At 32.4% G+C, this 21,853-nt stretch overlaps 1 protein-coding gene across 4 annotated transcripts in view; it reads right to left on the reverse strand.

Moving 5' to 3' along the window:
- The window catches only part of LOC140452399 (atrial natriuretic peptide receptor 1), a 526,857-nt gene that overhangs the window by 148,787 nt on the left and 356,217 nt on the right, over positions 1-21,853 (reverse strand). For all 4 annotated transcript variants that reach the window (XM_072546624.1, XM_072546623.1, XM_072546625.1 and 1 more), the window contains exon 12: positions 5,491-5,677. In XM_072546624.1, coding sequence (XP_072402725.1) covers positions 5,491-5,677 — 187 coding nt within the window. The remainder of the gene's footprint in view (positions 1-5,490; positions 5,678-21,853) is intronic.

The following is a 21,853-nucleotide window of genomic DNA, read 5'->3' on the forward strand; positions in this document are numbered from 1 at the left end:
GAGAAATGGTGGTATTAATTCCTGTATCCATATCTTGTTCACTAACACTAACAACTTCAGAAGTATTTAGTTCGCGCATTGGCGTCTTATTGGTATTCTCCCCCATCAGGGGAGAATATTTTCACTTTTTTATCACTATTTTACTATAATATGTAAATATTTTTAAACACGACGAAATTAAAATATTCTAATTGTCACAAAAACTGGGAGCTTAATGACTTTATCAATAAACACGTCTACCCGATATCAATGTATCGCTTCGACTGGTTTAAAATTATTAAAAACTATAATTTTTATCGGAGAACTTTTAAATTCAAATTTTCACTTTGACAGTTATTTGACGTATATGATTAAAGATTTTAGTCACACGAATATCAAGCTCCACGAACGTCCTTACCCATATAGTAAAACAGCAAGTGCTTATGCACATTTCTTATGCTTTTCTACATCTCTTCTGTCACCTAGTCCAAGTACTCGTACCAGCGTTAATAATCATCAGTAGCTTCCGCCTCAGTCTGGCCAAGAGACAAATCAATCAACAAGATACAATGATACTGGAATAGTACCTCGTCTAGGAAACACATTAATACATTAATAAACAAAATAAATATAAATTAATGAAACAATCAATGCTAAATCACGAAAAAAGAGCGGAAGAAAAAACACGTGAAAGAAAAAAACTATAAAAACGTCTGATATATCCAGATGATCACCTTTTCCATTTTTTCATCTCGATGTATGAAAAAATTACAAAAAACTGCCGTTTTCATATCAACATATGGTGAGAAAAATTGTGTATCATGCTGTATTGTAAGCGTAAACAATATATTTTCAGATTCAAGATTAAAGATTTTAGTCACACGAATATCAAGCTCCACGAACGTCCTTACCAATATAGTAAAACAGCAAGTGCTTATGCACATTTCTTATACTTTTCTACATCTCTTCTGTCACCTAGTCCAAGTACTCGTACCAGCGTTAATAATCATCAGTAGCTTCCGCCTCAGTCTGGCCAAGAGACAAATCAATCAACAAGATACAATGATACTGGAATAGTACCTCGTCTAGGAAACACATTATTACCCCTTGATAATACTGAAAAAAACACCTTCAAAACTTTTTACGCAAAATTTTCAGTTTAATGTTGTCACTTACGTTTTTAAACAATAACTTCTGTACGTTTTGTTTTTCGTAATATATAAAGATGTTACATTAAAAACATAACTAATTTTTCTTTACTTCTTCTGGGCTTTTGGACGTTACACCCATCTGGAAATATTGCTTCTTCTATCAAATTATGTACTTCTTCCAACTCTACTTAGTCGAAAGTGGTTGGTGAATTTAGATTCAGGAAATTCATTTGGTATTTTGAGTTCACCATGGGTTTTCCTTTTCACCATATAATTATTTTTATAAAAAGCTTTATTCTTTTGGACACATCATAGAGCAAAAGAAGTTCGTCAAATTTTGTCTCCAAATCTGATTCAGAACTTAATAATGTCATGGCCATGGCATTATTATAAGCTGCCATAATAATTTTAAAAATAATATTATATGTAATTATAATCTAACGAATAATTAAAATGATAGTTATATCATGTACACAGCGTATGTACAACTACGTTCCATTATGCGCTTTGGCTGCAACACGCGAAATATTTTACTGGACTCTGCGAGCCTGTGTCTCCCGCCCTGCACTATGCCGACTGAGTTGCCTGTCTCTCAATGTGCGCCTGGTATAACCAACCCGTAGTCGAATGATGATCACCTGAGAAAACCGATTTGTAAAACTATCAGACCATGGTTGAAATTTTGGTTTTATGTTAAGTAATTTCGCCTGCTTTTTATATCATCTGCTATTCCACATGTGTGAACTATTTTACTGTGGAAATATGATTTGAGATCTGTCGCTGGAGTTTTTGGATATATCTTAATAGTTCGACCTCGTGCCCCCAAGGCTTTTCGTACATATTTATCTGCCAGATCGTTTCCTGTGATCCCAACATGAGATGGTATTCACAGGAAAGCAATGTTTCTGTTAATTTTTTTATTTATCGTATGACACTTGACACATTTACATTTAAATTTACATATATTTTGTATAAAACATAATAAATATGTTTACAAACGAACATTTAACTCATTTATATAGTCTACCGACTCTAGAGTCGCCATTAGGATATCCTCTGACCTGCCATGATTGGAAAATATGTGGAATTCTACAGGGTGACTAAAGACTACGTGGTATAGCAAATATAAATTTTTTTAAATGGGACATCCTATATATTTTTTCAAATTTGTATTCTTCTTATAATTCTTGTTCTTATAGTACTGGATTTTGCAGGACTATACAAAGTATTTAATAAGTTATGACCATTTTTATCAACACCATGGATATAAAGAAGTAATACATAAACATTTATTTATTTTATATATTAAATTAAACAATATATTGTAGTTTTTAAAGTTTAATTGAAATTATTGACAAAAATATGTATACAGGGTGAACTACAAAACAAAATTACGATTTTCTCATTTTTTTTTAATGAATCACCCTATATTTTATGTTTTAGAAATATTGTATTTATGGTACTATTTCAATTTTATGTAGCATTTCCTATACCTAAACTCATTACTTTCCGAGATATTTTGAGTTTTTCTCAAATTTCGGAAGTACACTCAATTTTTGTAAGTAGAAGTAAGTATTGAGTATTTAGTGATAATATAACAAAATTATTTTTATTCGATAAGTAACTAATAAAAAATATAAACCATAACAATATGCAATGAATGTATCAATAAATGTGATATTAGGGAAATATCATATTTCCTTAATGTAATACTATATTCCTAAAATTCCTACAAGATAATATATTTTGTATAATAATATAACAAGATTATTTTCATTCAATAAATAACTCACACAAAACAGAAAACAAAACAATATACAATTGATGTAACAATTTTTAGATTGTTATATCAACAATATTCTAAGCCAGGAATTTTTCAGGAACATTCCTAACTGCCGATTGTGAGACGCAGTTATTAATAAGGAAAAGGCCATTTGTGTCAGTTACAAACGTAAAATAGTAGGCTTTAAAAAAATGACAGTTTTCATATTAATAAACCGCAAGAACAAAAAAGATTTAGAAAAAAACCATTGGTTCGATGACGAATGTAAAACAGAGTTAAAAAAAAAAAGATCAGATTTGAGATTAAACAGTTTACGATCGCAAAAACAAGACGACCTAGAAAGGTACGACGAACAACGAAAAAAAGTAAAGATAATCCTAGGGGAGCGGAAACGAAAGTATATGGATGATAAAATAAAGCCTATTGAAGAAAATTACAAGAAAAATGAAACAAAAAATTTTTACAAAGGAGTAAAATACATTAAAACTGGATATCAGGGAAGAACGATAAAGGTAAAAGATAAGGAAGGAAACCTGATAGTGGACGAAGACCAAATATGTGAAAGGTGGAAAGAATATTTCGAAGACATGCTAAATGACGAAGTAACTACTGAAGAAAATTATAATGTTTCTAAACCTCAAATTGTAAGAAATATCAAAGCCCACAAGAGAAGATATTGAAGAAATAATAAAAGATATGAAAAATCAAAAAAGCCCCGGGGAGAGCGGAATTGCGGCAGAAAACATAAAATATGGAGGAGAGGCTTTAATAAACCAACTTGGTGAGCTAATACTAGAAGTATGGGATGCCGAAGAAATGCCTCAAAAATGGCATAAGTCGATTATAATTCCTATACACAAAAAGGGAGATAGAACTGAATGCGCAAACTATAGAGGAATATACTTATTAGAGGTAATATATAAAGTACTCGCCATACTAATTAAAAAACGATTAGAAATATATATAGAGAAGAATCTAGGAGAATACCAGGGAGGATTTCGGAAAGGAAGATCAACAACCGATCAAATTTTTATGCTAAAACAAATCCTGATCAATTGCTATAAATACAATATTTCAGCACAAGTACTTTTCATTGATTACAAAGCCGCCTACGATACAATAGCCAGAAACAAATTAATAGAAACGCTAAAAGAATTCCAAGTGACAGAAAAAATAGTAAGATTGGTAAAAATGACAATTAGACAAACCTTTGTGCTGTGAAATGCAACGGTACAGTCTCAGAAGGATTCGAAGTGAAAAAAGGTGTTCGCCAAGGAGACCCGTTGTCTACATTGCTATTCAATGTAGTTCTAGAAAAAATTGTAAGGGTTATTGGGATAAATGGGTCCGGAACTATTTTATACAAGGAGCACCAATGCTTAACATACGCTGATGATGTGGTTCTCATTGCAAGAAATGGAAAAGAACTATAAAATATAGCAAAAAGACTGATTAGGGAAAGCTCTAAAATGGGACTGAAAGTTAATATTAATAAATCGAAGTTTTTACACTACTGCTACTAGGGACAGCGGACTGATTATTTATACCAGCAGTGAGGATGTGGTTTTGGTGGGGGTTGGCGCAAAAATTTCTGACGGCGGGATTTTAATTGGTAGGTAGACCGGACGATATTTTCTTTATGAGAGGTATCCACTTCAAAGGTAACTGGATGAAGTGATCTCGTTTATTGAGACAATTTGGCTTTTTTTTAAATCTGTATGATAATTCTTGGTTTATAGAAGTGGATGGAGGCTATGGTTCTGGAGTTTTCTCAAACAATTTTGTGGCCTGTACAAAGATGATGTTGACCTAGAGCTGACAATGATTCGGAATTGCGAATATAAATGGAATGTTCATAAATCCTATTGTCGATTCTATGGTTTGATTGTCCTACATAAGATCAGGGGTAGTCTGCACAAAGAATTTAATAAGCTCCGTGTTGTTTATTTGGAATGTTGTCTTTCATTGACAGGACAAAAGACGAAAGTGTTTGTTGTGGGTAAATGTTGTCTTTATTTACAGACCCATCTAAAAGACGATAAAACGTCTTTGATATTTTAGAATCACAAAACTATTTCCAAGATTAAAAATTTAAAAAATAAAGTTATTCATCTAAATAACGTGCTATATTAGCGTTTAAATATATTAAAAATAATTTATTTAATAAACAACAATTCTTAATAATATCAGATTGTAAAAGTGTTTTACATAAACTATAAAATTATTATTTCTAATAATTGCAGGCCAAAAGTAGACATGCTAGCTAAAGAAGTATTCAATTCCGATTACTTGGTAAAATATTCATTTTACATTTAAAATTCCGAAGGACCTTAATATGACAAAAAATATAATTTGGCTCTGGATGACATTTGCCTGATTAAAAATTCTCATAGAAAGAACAAAATGATTATAGTTTTTGTAAATTCAAAAAATATGAAAAATTGTATAATTAACTGTTATAATATAAAAAAAAACTTAAGTAATAGCTCACAAGATGTCTTTTAATTGTGTCCTCTTGTCTCTATCTTTAATTCCATAATGAACATATTATAAAACGTATTAAATATGTTTACTTACTTTTTATTTAGCTGGTGCAGTTTATGTTTTAAAGTAGCAAAATCTGGTCTATCGAAAGAGTCTTCCGCCCAGCATTTTTTCATGAGTAACTCAACTTCATCATCGCATAGAGCTTCCGGTTCTAAATCAGGTCTCAGCGGTTTGCCATCATTTGCTGCTGGTCCTTGTTTGACGGTTTCCAGAATTTCTGAAAAAAAAAACAAACCAAATTTTAGATATACAAATACGTTTTGCTGTAGTTATCTAATAGTTTTTCTATCTAATTTCTTTTTTTTATTGCTCTGGATTGCTTGATCCACTCAGCCACGTGATTAAATGTTTAAGTGGAGGAATGTTTAAAAAAATTACATTACAGGTACAAGTGTTAAATTTGCCAGTAAGGTATAAAAAATAAACTGACCAGTAGGTATAATCTTCATTCAGGACCCCGACAAGCTAATTTGAATTACAAATAAGAAATTAGACAGGGACACTTTTTACGATAAGGTGCCTTTCATACCGACTAACGGATAAAAATGTAATATAGCGTAAGTGTAGACAAATATCTACAGGTTTATATAATTTTTTAATTTATGGGAAGGACAAAAACTAAATATGGAACACTTAAAATTTTTAGGAATGATCTTTGATAAAAAACTATCTTGCAAATACCAGTATTATGCAAATTAAGAAATCTTGTCAATCTGGTATTAATTTAATGCGAACACTGTGCAATCGTAATTGGGGCTCAGATTTTAAAAGTCTGATTCATATTAATAAATCACTAGTACGATCAAAACTGATGTTCAAGCAAATGGAACGAGAGGATAACATCGGAATCAATATAAATGGGGAAGATCTGAACCACCTAAGATTTGCCGATGACATCGTTTTAATATCTGATAGAGTTGATAAAGCTACAAAAATGCTGCACAGGCTCTATAAAGTGTCAAAAACAATTGGTCTTAAAATTAACACCTCAAAGACAAAATTTATGACCAACCTTGTAGTCAGCGGTAAAATTCTGATTGAGAGCCATAGCATCGACCAAGTAATAGCTTACAAATATCTAGGGCATGAGATTCGCTTAGGCCGAGATAATCATACAACTGAAATACAAAGAAGGATAGGTCTCACATGGGCTGCCTTTGGTAGATTGAATAACATTTTCAAGTCTATTTTGTAAGATACAAAAAACAAGTGCACAATACGGACTCAGACTAAATATCACAAAAACCAAATGGATGTTAGTAAGCAAAACCCAACAACCACCACAGCAACTGATATTAGACAATGAAAGAATTGAACACGTGGATTCGTACATCTACTTGGGAACAACAGTTAACTCAAACTGGGATCAAGCGAAGGAAATACGTATAAGAGTATAAAAGGCAAGAGCATCGTTCACTAGCATGAAGCAAATTTTCACCTCTAAAAGCCTCACCCTACCTCTCAAAATTGGACTTCTGAAATTTTATGTGTTCCCGGTTTTGTTATATGGAATGGAGGCGTGGACAATGACCGCAACATTGATGGAAAAAGTAGAGGCCTTCGAAATGTGGGCTTACCGACGTATATTACGTATATCCTGGACTGAGCACGTGACCAACGAAGAGGTACTACGCCGGATAGGTAAAGAGAGAGAGAAAGGTAGGAATAAGTATAAAGAAAAGAAAGTTGGAATACTTGGGTCACGGTATGAGACATAATAAATATAGAGTACTACAACTGATCGTTCAAGGGAAAATAGACAGCAGAAGAGGTCCAGGGAGGAGAAGACACTCGTGGCTCCAAAACTTGCGGCAATGGTTCGGATTGTCATCTGCTGAACTATTCAGATCTGCCGTAAACAAAGTCAGAATAGCCATGTTGATTGCCAACGTTCGGAACGGACAAGGCACATGAAGAAGAAGAAGTCTATTTTCCCAGTTTGTTTAAAAAGAAAGGTTTTTAACCAGTGCGTTTTACCGGTTCTTACATATGGTGCAGAAACACTGACTCTGACAAAAAGAACAATAGATAAAATAAGAGTTACACAACGCGCTATGGAAAGACCAATATTAGGTATTACCATCAGAGATAAAGTTTTTTTTTTTTTTTTTCCGGTTTTTTATAGCGTTTTCCGCCTTCCGGTTCCCAGTTTCCAGCTACGTCGGTCATTCCATTCGCCAGGGTGAAGGTTTCTTTCCGACATTGCCTTCTGAATGCCGCCCAGCCAGGATTGTTTTGGCCTTCCTCTCTTCCTTCTTTCCCTTGGCGTCCATTTTAAAATTTGGTTTGGCAGCCTGTCGTCGTCCATTCTTTTCACGTGACCATACCAGATCAGTTGTCTCCCCAGAGATAAAGTACCAAACCAAGAAATAAGAAGAAGAACAGGAATCACAAATGCAGTTGAAAAAATAGGCATAATTACCCAGATTAACGGATGATAGATGGACCAGAAAGATTCTGGAATTTCGACCAAGGCAAGAGGCATATCGAAGCAGAGGTCGACCACTGACTAGATGGACGGATGATATCAAGCGCATCACCACAAACTGGATGCAAGAAGCTCAAGATAGAAATAGGTGGAAAATTTTACGGGAGGCCCATGTTCAGCAGTGGACAAATATAGACTTATTGATGATGATGACGATCAAAACTCGATTATCAATCAGTATACTCATCTGCAAAGAAAACTCTTCTTGCTCAACTAGAAATAATACAAAATACTGCACTAAGAATAGCTATAGGAGCATGTTGTACTAGCCCCATTAAAAGTCTACAATATTTAACCGAGGAAGCACCTTTAAATTTTAGAAGAATGTACTTATCATTAACATACGCATCATCCATATGTGCGATATAATCGCATCACTTTCCATCATACTATCGCTGAACGTTTCAAAGAAACTTATATAAATAAAAAAAGGACAAACCCTCCCTTTTACGAGAGAATCAAACGATATTTCTCTCTGCATAATATTCAATTCCCAAAATTTTTGATCAGACAAATACAGTCACACCTCCCCACTGGACCTTTCCTCCTGCAATATGTAATCTAACTCTTTCTAAATACAGCTTGAGATCCTCCATACGACAATATTATTCAATCATTTTACAACATACTTGCTTCTTTCCCAGATCATTGTCATATCTATACAGATTCATCCCAAACTATTGGTGGTGTGGGATCAGCAGTCATAACTCCGATTATATTACAGTTTAAATTATCTTCCAGTTGCAGTATTTACTCTGGATTAAAAATTTCAAATTCTGTCATAATTACCAACTCTTTCAGTGTATAACATACGATAGTACCGTTATATACAAGTAACTCCGTAGGTATTTTAATAAAAGAACAATTACATCTGCTAAACAACGTGAGACAGCAAGTAGGCTTTATATGGGTTCCATCACGTATTGTACTTCAAGGAAATGAACAAGCAGATTTTCATGCCAGAGAAGCAATACACAGTGCCACTTAAGTGTTAGTGAACTTAGTATCTGTTTCCGACTACAAATCGTTCCTTAAAGAAAAAGTGACAAATGAATGGAAAAACGAATGGAATCTTTCAAAATCGACTCTACACATCGTAAAGCCCTCAACCGAATCTTGGTGCGAGATAAATTTAAATCGCCAGCTGTTTGTTTACCCATAGGTCATAGCAAAATAAAATACATAATACGACTAAAAGACATAAAATTAAACGTTTAGTTTTTTAAGAAAACCAAAACTAAGTCAGTTTTTATATAAAATATGCAGAGGGCAGAATTATATAAAAATTTTTCTAAAAAGACAGAATATTTTCTAATATAAAGGACAAACAGGCCAAATTTGATTTGAGAAGGATCGTTATCAGCGAAATCACCAAGCTAACTCTTAAATAGTCTCAAAAAATAAATAGAAAACAACTGTAATCTCTTCTTTTATTAAGAAGTATGTTTAAGGGTTAAAACCTTACTACAACTTGAGTCAAATATATCACTCTTTAATTTTAAGTAATTGAACTGAACGAGAGGGAAGAGGAACCACCAACGATTCTTGAAGTTAAAGACGCAGTTAAAAAACGAACCAGAAACAAATCACCCGGAATAGTTAACCTCCCAGCTGAACTATATAAAGAAGGTGGCCACAATACCCTAATGGCATTACCGCAACTTGTAAAAGAAATATGAACACAGGAATCCCACCCTAATGATTGGAATATTGGAATACTTTGCACCGTACACAAAAAAGGAGATGTCTTTGAATGCTCTTACTACAGAGAAATTACGCTGCTAAATGCAGCGTATAAAATATTTTCCAAGTACTATGTCACCGTATATCACCATATGCAGAACGGATCGAAGGAAAATATCAGGCTGGTTTCAGAGGTGGTAAATCGACAATTTATCAGATTGCAACCCTGAAACAAATTTTAGAAAAATCACTGGAATATGACATACATACTCATTACATATTTATAAACTACAAAGCAGCCTACGACTCTGTGAATAGAACAGAAATGTTCAAGGCAATGAAAGAGCTGGAAATACCAAATCAGTTGGTAAATTTAACAAAACTAACTCTTGAAAAAGTTGAATGCAGAGTACGAATTCAGGGGGAACTGTCTGACCTTTTAAAACAAATAACGGGCTGCACCAGCGAGCCCCTCTCTTCTATATACTGTTCAATCTGGCTCTTAAAAAGTAATAGGTATGTCACAAATCACAACTAATGGTTCAATATATAATAAATCAGTGCATATCCTTGCCTATGCTGATGATATCAATATTGTTGGGAGAAAGGAAAACGCTATACGAGAGGCACTATGTAGCATTAAAAGAATCAGCTACAAAAATGGGTTTAATAATAAACACTAACAAAACGAAGGTTATGAAAATAACTACGCAACCAAAAATCCTGCGACCACTTAGAAAACGACGTCATCGAAGCAGTGAACGAATATATACCTGGTAGCGCTCCTTAATACTGAAAATAATACTACCGCAGAGATAAACTGCAGAATTTGCACGGCCAACAGATGCTATTTTGGGCTCAATCTCCTCCTTAAATCCACAATTATATAGATAAATACAAAAATAAAACCCTGCAAAACAATACTACGCCTAGTCCTAAAATATGGTTCAGAGACCTGGACTCTAACAAAAAGTAATGAAAACATGTTAGGATGTTTAGAAACAAAAGTACTAAGGTGAATCTATGGAGCAGTGAATGACAGTGGAGTGTGGAGAAGAAGGTTCAACTTCGAACTTTATATAATATACCAGGGACCAGATATTGTAAAACATATTAAGACTGGACGTCTAAGGTGGATAGGGCAAGTAATGCGGATGGAACAAAATGACCCAGCTAGAAAAATGTTCCTTTATAGACCTATTGGTCAGAGAAGAAGATAAAGAAGCAAGGTTCCTTGATAACATCGATGAAGACACGAGTAATATGGGAATACGTGCTTGGCGAAGGAAGGCGATGGATAAGGACGACTGGAGAGAAATTCTTGGGGAGGCTAGGGCCCACATAGGGTAGTAAAGCCAGAATAATGATGATGAACTGAACTTTTGATTCAACTTACAGATTCCATATTTGTGTCGTTATCTTGTGGTGTCGTTATCTGGTATTTTTACGTTGATAATAAATTTAATGATAGAGGTGTATGAAGCTTTGCATACGTCATTGATTGTGCTAATTCACACTACTACTAGTAGCATCCCGGTATGTTCACTTTTTGAAATTACCGGCTTGTGTGTTAAGTCAAACTTAAGGCCATTCCTTCCTCGTCTGAATTTGGCATAAAGAAACGCTACACATTTGAAATAAACTACTTGTTGTTTATTCTTTCGTTAGTACACCATTCAAGAGATAGCTTTGTTATCTTTGTTAAATAATTAGTTTATAGTTAAATATATAACTTACTAATGCTAATTAAATCACACCATCAGTGTTTTTTGGAATTCTATTGGTCTTCTATGTTAGAAAGTATTCTGTTTTTTACACAATTGTTTATATACGTCTCTTCTCTTCATACTTTGTATAAAAAATAACAGTCCTGTTTTTTTCTAAAATAACGGAACGATTAATTTTATGGTTCCTGAGTTAAACTTATGCTTCATTTTTATCGTTTTAGAGCTGCATATCTTTGTAAGTTATTCTTAGCAATTTTCTTTATAGAAAATTGCAAAGAGCTCATTTAACTGTTTTTAGATGAGCTAATGTTGTGTATAGATTCATACGCGCCACGTCTTCAATAAAGGATAAAGTAGCAAGATCCTTTAACTATTAACAAGAGCACTCACAGCTCTTTGTTGGACACTACGAAGTATTTGACAGCTCAACAGCTGTTTGATGACAGTCCTCGTAGCTTTTTTAAGACAAAATTAATCCCCGCTTGTTAGTACGATAATAATAAGAGTGGAAGAAAGATCTCTCTACATTCAACAACCAGGAACAACGCTTACACGCTACATAGCGTACGGCACCCAAAGAAGAATAAGATTCTTCCTGTAATGATTTATCGAATGGATACCATGGCACTTACTAACCAATCTCTTAATAGAGCCACTGAAAGAGCTATTAAGGGAATCATGGTAAATGTAAGCTAAGAGATCATATGAGAAACACAGTTCTAAGAAAAAACCAAAGTAGAAGATTTTATCGAAGCTATCGCAAAATTTAAATGGAGATAGGCAGGACATATGAAAAGAGAGAGCTAAGTGGAGTGGATAAAAAGACTAACTAAACGGCAACCAACAGCAGATAAACGAGGCAGAGAAAGTCTACAAAAAGATGGATTGACGTCGTTAAAGAAAAGGCAGGGAGAAACTGGTACCAGATATCTTAAGAAAGGCGAACAAAGAAAACACAACGAAATGCCTATATCTAGGACTGGACCAGAGGAGACTGTTAAAGAATGAGACAAAAAAGATGTTTTAAGGTCATATAGATATAAAATAAGAGTTTGATGTTAATATTCAGCGTAAACTGAATATAAGACCAAATAATAACTATATCGGGATAATATCATAAGTTGGTTTTCTCGTTTTTCCTCATGATTTGTAATGGGACTACTAACGACAGAATTTTACTCTCATATTTGTGTGTGGTGTTTTGTTTAAAGACAAATAACAAGCTATGATTTTTCTGAAGGGTATTCTCAATAAAGCAAGGACAAAGGACTTGCCAAAGGATAAAGCTTAAAAGCAAGCAAAGCAAAGGGATCTCTTAATGACACAATCTGGAAGAACAAACACCTAAGATAAGATACAAAAACAAGAATCTATAAAGCAGCAATTAGATCTATATTAGACAAGACCTGACACATCTAAAACGAGACGACTACTAGAAACAACAGAGATGAAAATACTTCGACGAATATAAGGGAAAAGTCTGTTGGATAGGGAGAGAAGCGAAAACATAAGAAGAGCATGCACTATAGAAGACATAAATGGATGGGTGACAAAACGGAAACAGGAGTGGAATGAACACATTAGTAGAACGGCAGATGATAGGATAGTACGAAAAGTACGAGATAAGTCACCTAGTGGACGAAGAAGTATTGGCAGACCAAGAAAAAGATGGTGGGATAACTTAAACAATTTAGGAGGCTAATATTAAAGAAGAAACAGGCTTTAAAGCCTACATACAAGAAGGAAGAAGAAGAAGAAGAAGTATTCTCAAGTTACAGTTAATTTTATGTAATCAAATTTTTCAATAAATGCAGCTCAAAAATTTTGATAATTTAATTTTAAAGTCATCTAAATTAAAATGTATATATATCCGTAAAATAGTTTCGAAACACAATTACACATAATATATATATATATATATATATATATATATATATATATATATATAATACACAAATACGTATAAACGTTGTATAAACAGATACATAGACACTTTTAGAGCAAGATCCCAGAGCGATCAGACATAACTTATTTTCACACAGATGAAACCTTCTCAATAGCGTCTCGCGTGCTTTGAATACCTGCGCATTTATGAAACTTGCTGAGTGACACCTGGGCAGGTACCAGGTGAGAAAGGTAACTAAAAATAAGAGCTATTTAACTTAAATTTACATAACTGATTTTTATACATATTTTGTAGAATATTATTTTGAAAATACTGTAAGTGTCAGACACTTGTCATGGACCAGAACTTTTGTCAGACGCTTTAAAGCTCCACTAAAATTAAATGAACTTTACTTACTTTTACATGTCTGATTTTTAAATATGTTATTGATGGAACTATAATAAAGTTATATTTAATCAGTCAGACAAATTAGAATGACCAAATATCCCTCAAACACAAAAAATAGTAAACCGGAAGTATGTGCGCGAGAGTGCTGTGCTTGCATTTCAGAGTGAGTGAGACATTGCGATAATTATGTAACGATATATGCATAATTTAAAAAATGATGATTCGAATGTATGATTAAACGCAGGCACCGGAAATAACCAGAGATACATTAATTTGACACTCGTTTACGAGTACTTGGGACCATCTTTATGTAGAAGTTTGCCAGGGTTTCACGCTCTAACTGGATGTGACTTTAATCCCGCCTTTTTTTTTAAAAGGGTAAACAAAGACCATTCAATACATTAATGAAGAAACATGAATATTAGCGAGCTTTCATGCAGTTTGGAGAATTAGAGTTGTTTACCGATGAAGCCACCCAAAAAGATATTTTCAAAATAATCCAAAAATTTATCTGCGAAATTTATAGTTTTCCTGATACGTGCAACATTAATGCTGCCCGGCTTCAATTGTTTTTAAATAATTACAGCGTATCTAATATTAACGAAGAATTCGATCGCAAAAATTTAAAAAATTTTGATGCTAGCAGTTTACCACCATGCTAAAGTGAGTTATTCCAACAATTCCGCCGTGCTAATTACATTTTTAGCATATGGAATAATGCAAATGCAAAACAACCAACCATTTTAACTCCTGAACACAATGGATAGAGATTAGAAGAAAACCAATATCACTTTCATTGGTTTGATGGTGACCAATTACCAACAAACGTTAGTGAATTCCTTCAAACTTCAGGTATTATACTTTGATTTCAGGTTTAGAATTTATTATGTTTGTGATTTTCTGCTTTTTAATTCTTTGAACTATTTTTTGCAGAACAACCAGCCAGCAATAACATAACTGATAATGACGAAGATGATGACTCGGATGAGCAGCATCATGATTGGTTGAATGATGAAAATTGTAATAATTGCGACAATGAATATGATGATTAAAATATAGAAAAATGTTTGTTTCAATCAATCCCAGTTGAAGATTTTTTACAAAAATTATTATTTTTTAATTATCCTAACTAGTATCTTTTTTACAATAAAGTAAATATAATTTCTTATGAAACCAAAGTGCTCCGAATTAATTAATTATCCCAAATATCAATACATTAATTTACTTTAATATTTATCTTAATGCTAGAGTTCATCATATTAAAATAGAGATGCAAAAATACTTAATCGGATCGAAAACAGTAAGTATTCTTAATGAATTTGAATTGTTTACTCTGAGGCTCTCGCGCTCATACCTCTAGTTAACTAATTTTTGTGTTTGAGGGATGTTTGGTCATTCTAATTTGTCTGACTGATTAAATATAACTTTATTATAGTACCATTAATAACATATTTAAAAATCAGACATGTAAAAGTAAGTAAAGTTCATTTAATTTTAATGGAGCTTTAAAGCGTCTGACAAAAGTTCTGGTCCATGACAAGTGTCTGACACTTATTACAGTATTTTCAAAATAATATTCTACAAAATATGTATAAAAATCAGTTATGTAAATTTAAGTTAAATAGCTCTTATTTTTAGTTACCTTTCTCACCTGGTACCTGCCCAGGTGTCACTCAGCAAGTTTCATAAATGCGCAGGTATTCAAAGCACGCGAGACGCTATTGAGAAGGTTTCATCTGTGTGAAAATAAGTTATGTCTGATCGCTCTGGGATCTTGGACTATTTGGACGTGAAATCAAATCTTGACTGTCTTTTTCATTGTATATTATATGTCTGAATTATCAATATGAATGAGGCAGATAAAATTAAATTATTAAAATAATTTTTTGTATTATCAAATAACAATCCAAAATCATTTTTTTAATTTGTATTTTTAGAACAATTTCCGAAATGTAAACCGAAACGTCAAAATAAACTTATTTTAAATTAAAAGTGTGGTTATTTCCGATTAAAAATAGTAAATAAATACGTAGTTAGCCACATCTTTTAAGCGGTACCTTTTCTACTGTTTTCATTAATCTCGTAAACTAATTACCTTTTATAATATAATATTTTCGTTTGTCAAATATCACATTGGTTAATTTGGCAATTTAAAAGATTGTCAGAAGTACACAAAATTTTCCATTTCTTGAAGAAAACAAAATTTTCCTTATTCCACTTTCCTGCATCAATATTTTAAATGACAAAACATCTGAATACAAACTGAATTTATGCTATCTTCTTCATTTGAATAAATATGCAAATAAAAGATGCGGGACACAAACAAACGACTTTGATTTGCAAATTTTTTGTAAAATACAAATAAACAAGATTTTATTTACCTTATAACGCTGACAAAAGAATTAAGGCACTGATGTTCGAGGAACAATGCAGAACACTTTTTAATTGACTTTTAATTTTAAGTTGATTTAATTAATATAATTTATAATATAACTTAATTAAATGAATTTTCATTATAGTTTAGTATAGTTTTACTAAAGACTTTGGAAATATTTGGTATGTATTCTAGGGATTCTTTACATAGTCCAAGCTCTAGAGACAAAAATGAATTAATTTGAGCGTTAATAAGTGAATTTTTAAAACAGCACAGTTTTTTAGTTTTTGAAATAACTTTTGTAAAAGGTATTTTATTCAAAAATTATTATATTTTAGCACTTTTCATTATAAATCGACTGAAACTTTTTAAAATCCGATCGGTCAAGTTGTTCCCGAGAAATTTTGTGTAAAAAAGATCTAATTCCAAACGAATCTTCTTCTTGGTCGATTATATTTTTATATTGATATAAAAATATTTGAATAAATATTGTTTCAACGCCTTATTTATTGCTTTAAAGCAACTTAAATAAAGGCAACTTTTTCGTTATAAATTAATTAAGCTACAGCGCTCCCTATACATTACACACATTTTTAACTCATTTATTTTTATAGATGAAAAAAGTTTCCTTTAAAAAAAAAAAAGAATTAGCTAAATTTGTTTAAAAAATCACATCTTCTTTTTTTATAATAATTAGGAATTAAAATCGGCCATAATCAATAGTTGAGGGCATATACTTTACAAGAATATAATTAAAAATAAACCGCTATTTATAGTCAAAAAACATAAGTAAAGTTAACTGTTCTGTGGAGGAACTCTTCACCTATCTGCTCGGAGAAAAAAAATTCGGAACTTCAAATCCCCGCTGCTTGAAAAAATTTATTATATCTACGTTAAATTTGGACCAATTTCGCTCTTTTTTTTTATGTAGCGTAGCCAAAAATTTTGTGAACATTGGCAATATTGTTTTCTGGCTGCGATTAAAACTTTAATGACTATTAATATTTCTTTTTAAATTACTCTTCTTAAAATTCTTCTTAAATCATCTTTATTTTACATATGAAAATAATGAAAATTTTTATTCCACGAACTTATTAGTTAAAAGAGGATATTATATGAAAAAAACAGTACCCCTCTGGAATATATATATATATATATACATATATATATATATATATATATATATATATATATATATATATATATATATATATATATATATATATATATTAGGGTGTCCCGTCTTTGCATAAAATTTTTTTTTGAGCTACACTATCGCAAGAGGTTTTCAAATTTGCGTAATTTTCCAGAGATTATAAAAAATGTAAAATAAATACGATAGCATGTCACCTTCAGGGCTCTACTAGACTTTAAAGTTTTGTAAATTTTACGTTTGTACAGACCTAAATTGTATACTTCAAATAACACACAAATTAAATTTAAAAGATATTTTATTATTAAAATTAATGAAAAAGGTTCAAAACAACTTAACAAACAAAATAGATCTTATATATGATGACAAAAATTTAAAATTTGAACTTATTTTTGTGTCCAAAATTTGGCATTTCTGAGAGACTCCAAGCTGGTTCTGATAAAGCTATCTCTAGAAGTAGCATGAGTTACATTCTGCGAGGCCTCTGTAATCAGTTTAACACATCTTTCCACAGATTCTGTGTGGCAGGGAAAGTCAAAAATATCCAAGCTTTTATCTTTTACCATGATGTGAAGGTCCTCAGTAGAAATATGCCGAAGAACCGGCGGTGTTGTAACCTGACAATCCTGACATTCGTGCCACATAATAATATCGGTGTAATCTTTAGAGAGAAGTTAATTTTTGGTGTTTTAAATATTCTGTTATCGCTACTTTCAGTGTCTCTAGCTTTTTTTATTATTCGCCATGATAGCTCCCTAATGAGATCTCTATCATCAAACAATATACTCACAAGTAAGATTTCTGGGTGGACAAAAAAGGCATTTCTTTTGATAACGTTATCCACAAAGGATCTTAGATTTTCGGGTAGAAATCGAGAGTACATAATTAGTTGAAAAATATGCTTCGCTCCATCCTTAAAAGACGCTTTTTGCTTAATTCTGAACCATATCGGAGCATATACTTTAACAACATAGTTTACCATCAATTGTAAATTTTCTGATGGATTAAGCGTACTTACATAAAGTCTGAGTAGACGATTAGCAGTAGTAAGCCATCTGGAGTGCGCCATTTTTCCAAGTTGACGGTTTACCAATTCAGGAGTACAGAAACCGGTTAATACTGCTTGACATATTTCATATAGATATTTTTGATCTGTACTTAATTCATTGAATTCATATATTTCTGAATTGGATGAATCCTTTCCATTATACTTTAATTTTAGATCGTTCTTCACAAATAAAATACATTTCATAACATATCTTATAGTTGCTAGCTGTCGATCATCAAGTTCTTTGTAAGGTCCCATTATAGAACAAGTAGTCTCACTACGCCTGGAACTCATAATTTACACAAAATCAGCTTTTGACACTAGAACAAACGCAACTGTAATGATGTTGAACGTCGAACGACGTTTCGACCACTCCGAGCCACCTTCTCCTTCTACTCGCCTTTCTCCTACCATCAAAGCAGATCTGACGTAACCAAAGTTCACAGAATTCTCTAAACTTTAACGAAACGTATAATACGACGCAGTATTATACAATAGTATAATACAATCTCAATTTATTTTAGTTCAGGAGCCGAAAAACTATTATCACAAAAATGACAATGTTTCCAAACTTTGAAGATCGGTAGAACCCTTAAGATATATTTTTATTTTATTTTTAAAAATACATACTGTGATAATCTATTGACAATTACATAAATTTTAAGAGGTCTTGCATTAAATAATGTCTTATATTTAGTTCAGGATGCGAAATTAGGTATAGTGAAATATTACCATAAAAATGACAATTTTTCAAAACTTTAAAGTTCGGTAGAACCCTAAAGATATATTGTTATATATTTTTGACGTGACAACGTCTTAAATTAGGTTGTGGCTCGGAGTCATTTATGAAAAAGTGTAACGCCCGCTCACGTCTGTTACAGTGAGTCACCGAACTAGAGAGAGGCCCGCCGGACCGGCGAATGCCTTGCGTCTCTCTCCCACTCAAACATGATCGGTCCGCTGCGCGCGCAGCACTAGAGAATTAGGCGCGTTGAATCGGTGCGTGCTTCCGTGCTTGTGTCTCTGTCTTTCTCGAGCGTTCTTGGCGTTCAAGACACATTACAGCAGAAACACTTCCTTTCATTTCATATTTCTCCTATCATCGTCCTATCCTCAACAAAATCACTCAAATAGAAATTAGTTCAGTTTAAGTTTACATGTACAATGTTTTAGTAAACAAAATATATTTCAATAGTTAAAATTTGTGCAATTCTTATTTTCATTCAATTCCTTGTTCCTATTGTGCAATTTAATAATATTCATATCAATAAATATTCTACCGAGAAAAAGACGTTGTCACGTAAAATCTTCGCCCGTAAAACCGACTTTACAGGCAACCGATTTTTTTTTTAATTATTGTGATAATTTACGAGCAATTACCCCAATTTCAAGAGGTCTTCTATTAAACAGAAACAAAAAGCAATTTTTCGGGACATCCTAATATATATATATATATATATATATATATATATATATATATATATATATATATATATAAGTAAAAAGTAATGGCATGTCTCGCAAAACAGAAAACCAAAAATGGTATATCGATGGAAGGCAACCGTATATACGTATTTCTGACTATTGGTCGTCTTCAGTACGGTGCAGCCAAGTTAGAAAAGGAGCATATTAACTTGGGAAAGGATCACTACATCTATATATATATATATATATATATATATATATATATATATATATATATATATATATATATATATATATATATATAATATATAAACCCACCACTCTTCTGAGTGATCCTTAATTTATATATATATATATATATATATATATATATATATATATATATTGATTTATTTATTTACATATACTATTGTGTCAAATTTAATGTAACGGAGCTCAGCTTAAAGTTTTTTATATGTACCTACTTCCATAATATTGTAATTATTTTACCTTAAAATGTTTATTTGATACAATAAAAATAAGAGTAATAAAAAAACACCATTTTTGGCACCATAAACTTAATTTTTATGAACTTAAAACTTTTTTGGGTTATTTAGACTATAAATGCTATTTTTATACGATTTACACTATTTGTCAAATTTATTGATCTATATATTTATTAATATCACCATGGGACTTGTATATGTTCCTCCAGGTTCTAATTATGTACCAGTAGTTGCAAAGCTCAATGAGAAGAGGAAACAAAAACGTTTTTATTGTAGAAAATCATATAAATTAACAGTATTTACCATGTATAAAATATCTTTAAACAATGCATACCTAACGCAATGTTACACTGACAGCGAGAAACCCTTGTTCTTTTTTTATTTTTCATTTTGTGACATCGGTGGCATCTTCGTCGAGTTGTCCATTCAATGGGCAAATGGTCTCCAACATTTTTGTATAACGTTTTATAGAGTTATTGGAAGTAAGTTCAAAAATCCTTTATAGAACATCATCTACTACATTAACTAAAAAATCCACGAACTGGGAACAACTCAGAGAATTACTAACTAATAAATTAGAATTACAGAATACCATAACCAATCCATACAAAAGGCTGCATAAAAATCAACGACAGTTAAGGAAATAAACTGTCCTACTCATGAACTACCCAATAAAATCAAAGAAAAATTAATTATTGAGAAACTAATATTAAGACGTAGATGGCAGCTGATGAGAGCACCACGAGACAAGACCAATCTGAATAAAGCGTCAGCACAGTTAAAAGCGTTATTCACCACAAAAAACACAAAAACAATGGTAACATTCTTATCTCAGACTTCTTTTACCTACAGAAGCTATAGAGTATTCACTCTGGAAAGCAAAGATGCTACCAGGCAATAGAATGTGCTCAATTCTCCAACCCCTTCAATCCGCACTAAAGATGGCGCATGGCCAAAAAGCAATAAAGAGAAAGCCGAAATTTTTGTTAAACTTCTTAAACCGGTTTTCCAGTTTTTCCTGCAGATGAACGTATTAATATAGATAATGAAATCCAATTTAATCTAGAATCTCCCTATCAACTTGAAATTCCTCTAAAAAACATTACATTGAACAAAGTCAATAATATTATTCACACTACCAAATCCTAATGTATGTACTACTTGCAAAACCGCCATTACCTTGTAAAACATCACGATTAGTATACCAGATTTTACACAATTATGGCTGGAGTCCCTCAAGGTAGTGTTCTCGGACCAGTGCTGTACCTGATATTCACTGTGGACTTACCTACATCACCAGAAGTCAAAACAGCAACTTATGTAGATCATATAGTAGTAATCTCTTCTCATGGAGACCCAGCCGTACCATCACAGAGAGTGTAGGCTAACCTAAGTGCAATACGAACTTGGCTAAAAATGTGGCGTCTACTAACCAACGAGAAAAAATCTGCGCAGGTAACATTTACAAACCGCAAGTGCAACTTCTCTTCAGTATCGTTAAATGGTCAACTTCTGCCACAGAAAGACGACATAAAATACTTGGGAATGCATTTGGATCGCAGATTCGCATTAAGAAAACACATATTTACCAAGAGAAAACAGCTGGGTCTTATACTTAGCAACCTATATTGGTTAATAGACGGGAAGTCAAAACTGTTAATCGTGTAGAGTATGGGTCACTTGAGCATGGAAAAATTTTACCGACAGTGGGAAAAAG

This window comes from Diabrotica undecimpunctata, chromosome 10 (genome assembly GCF_040954645.1).
Source record: "Diabrotica undecimpunctata isolate CICGRU chromosome 10, icDiaUnde3, whole genome shotgun sequence".
In the NCBI taxonomy this organism is placed as follows: domain Eukaryota; kingdom Metazoa; phylum Arthropoda; class Insecta; order Coleoptera; family Chrysomelidae; genus Diabrotica; species Diabrotica undecimpunctata.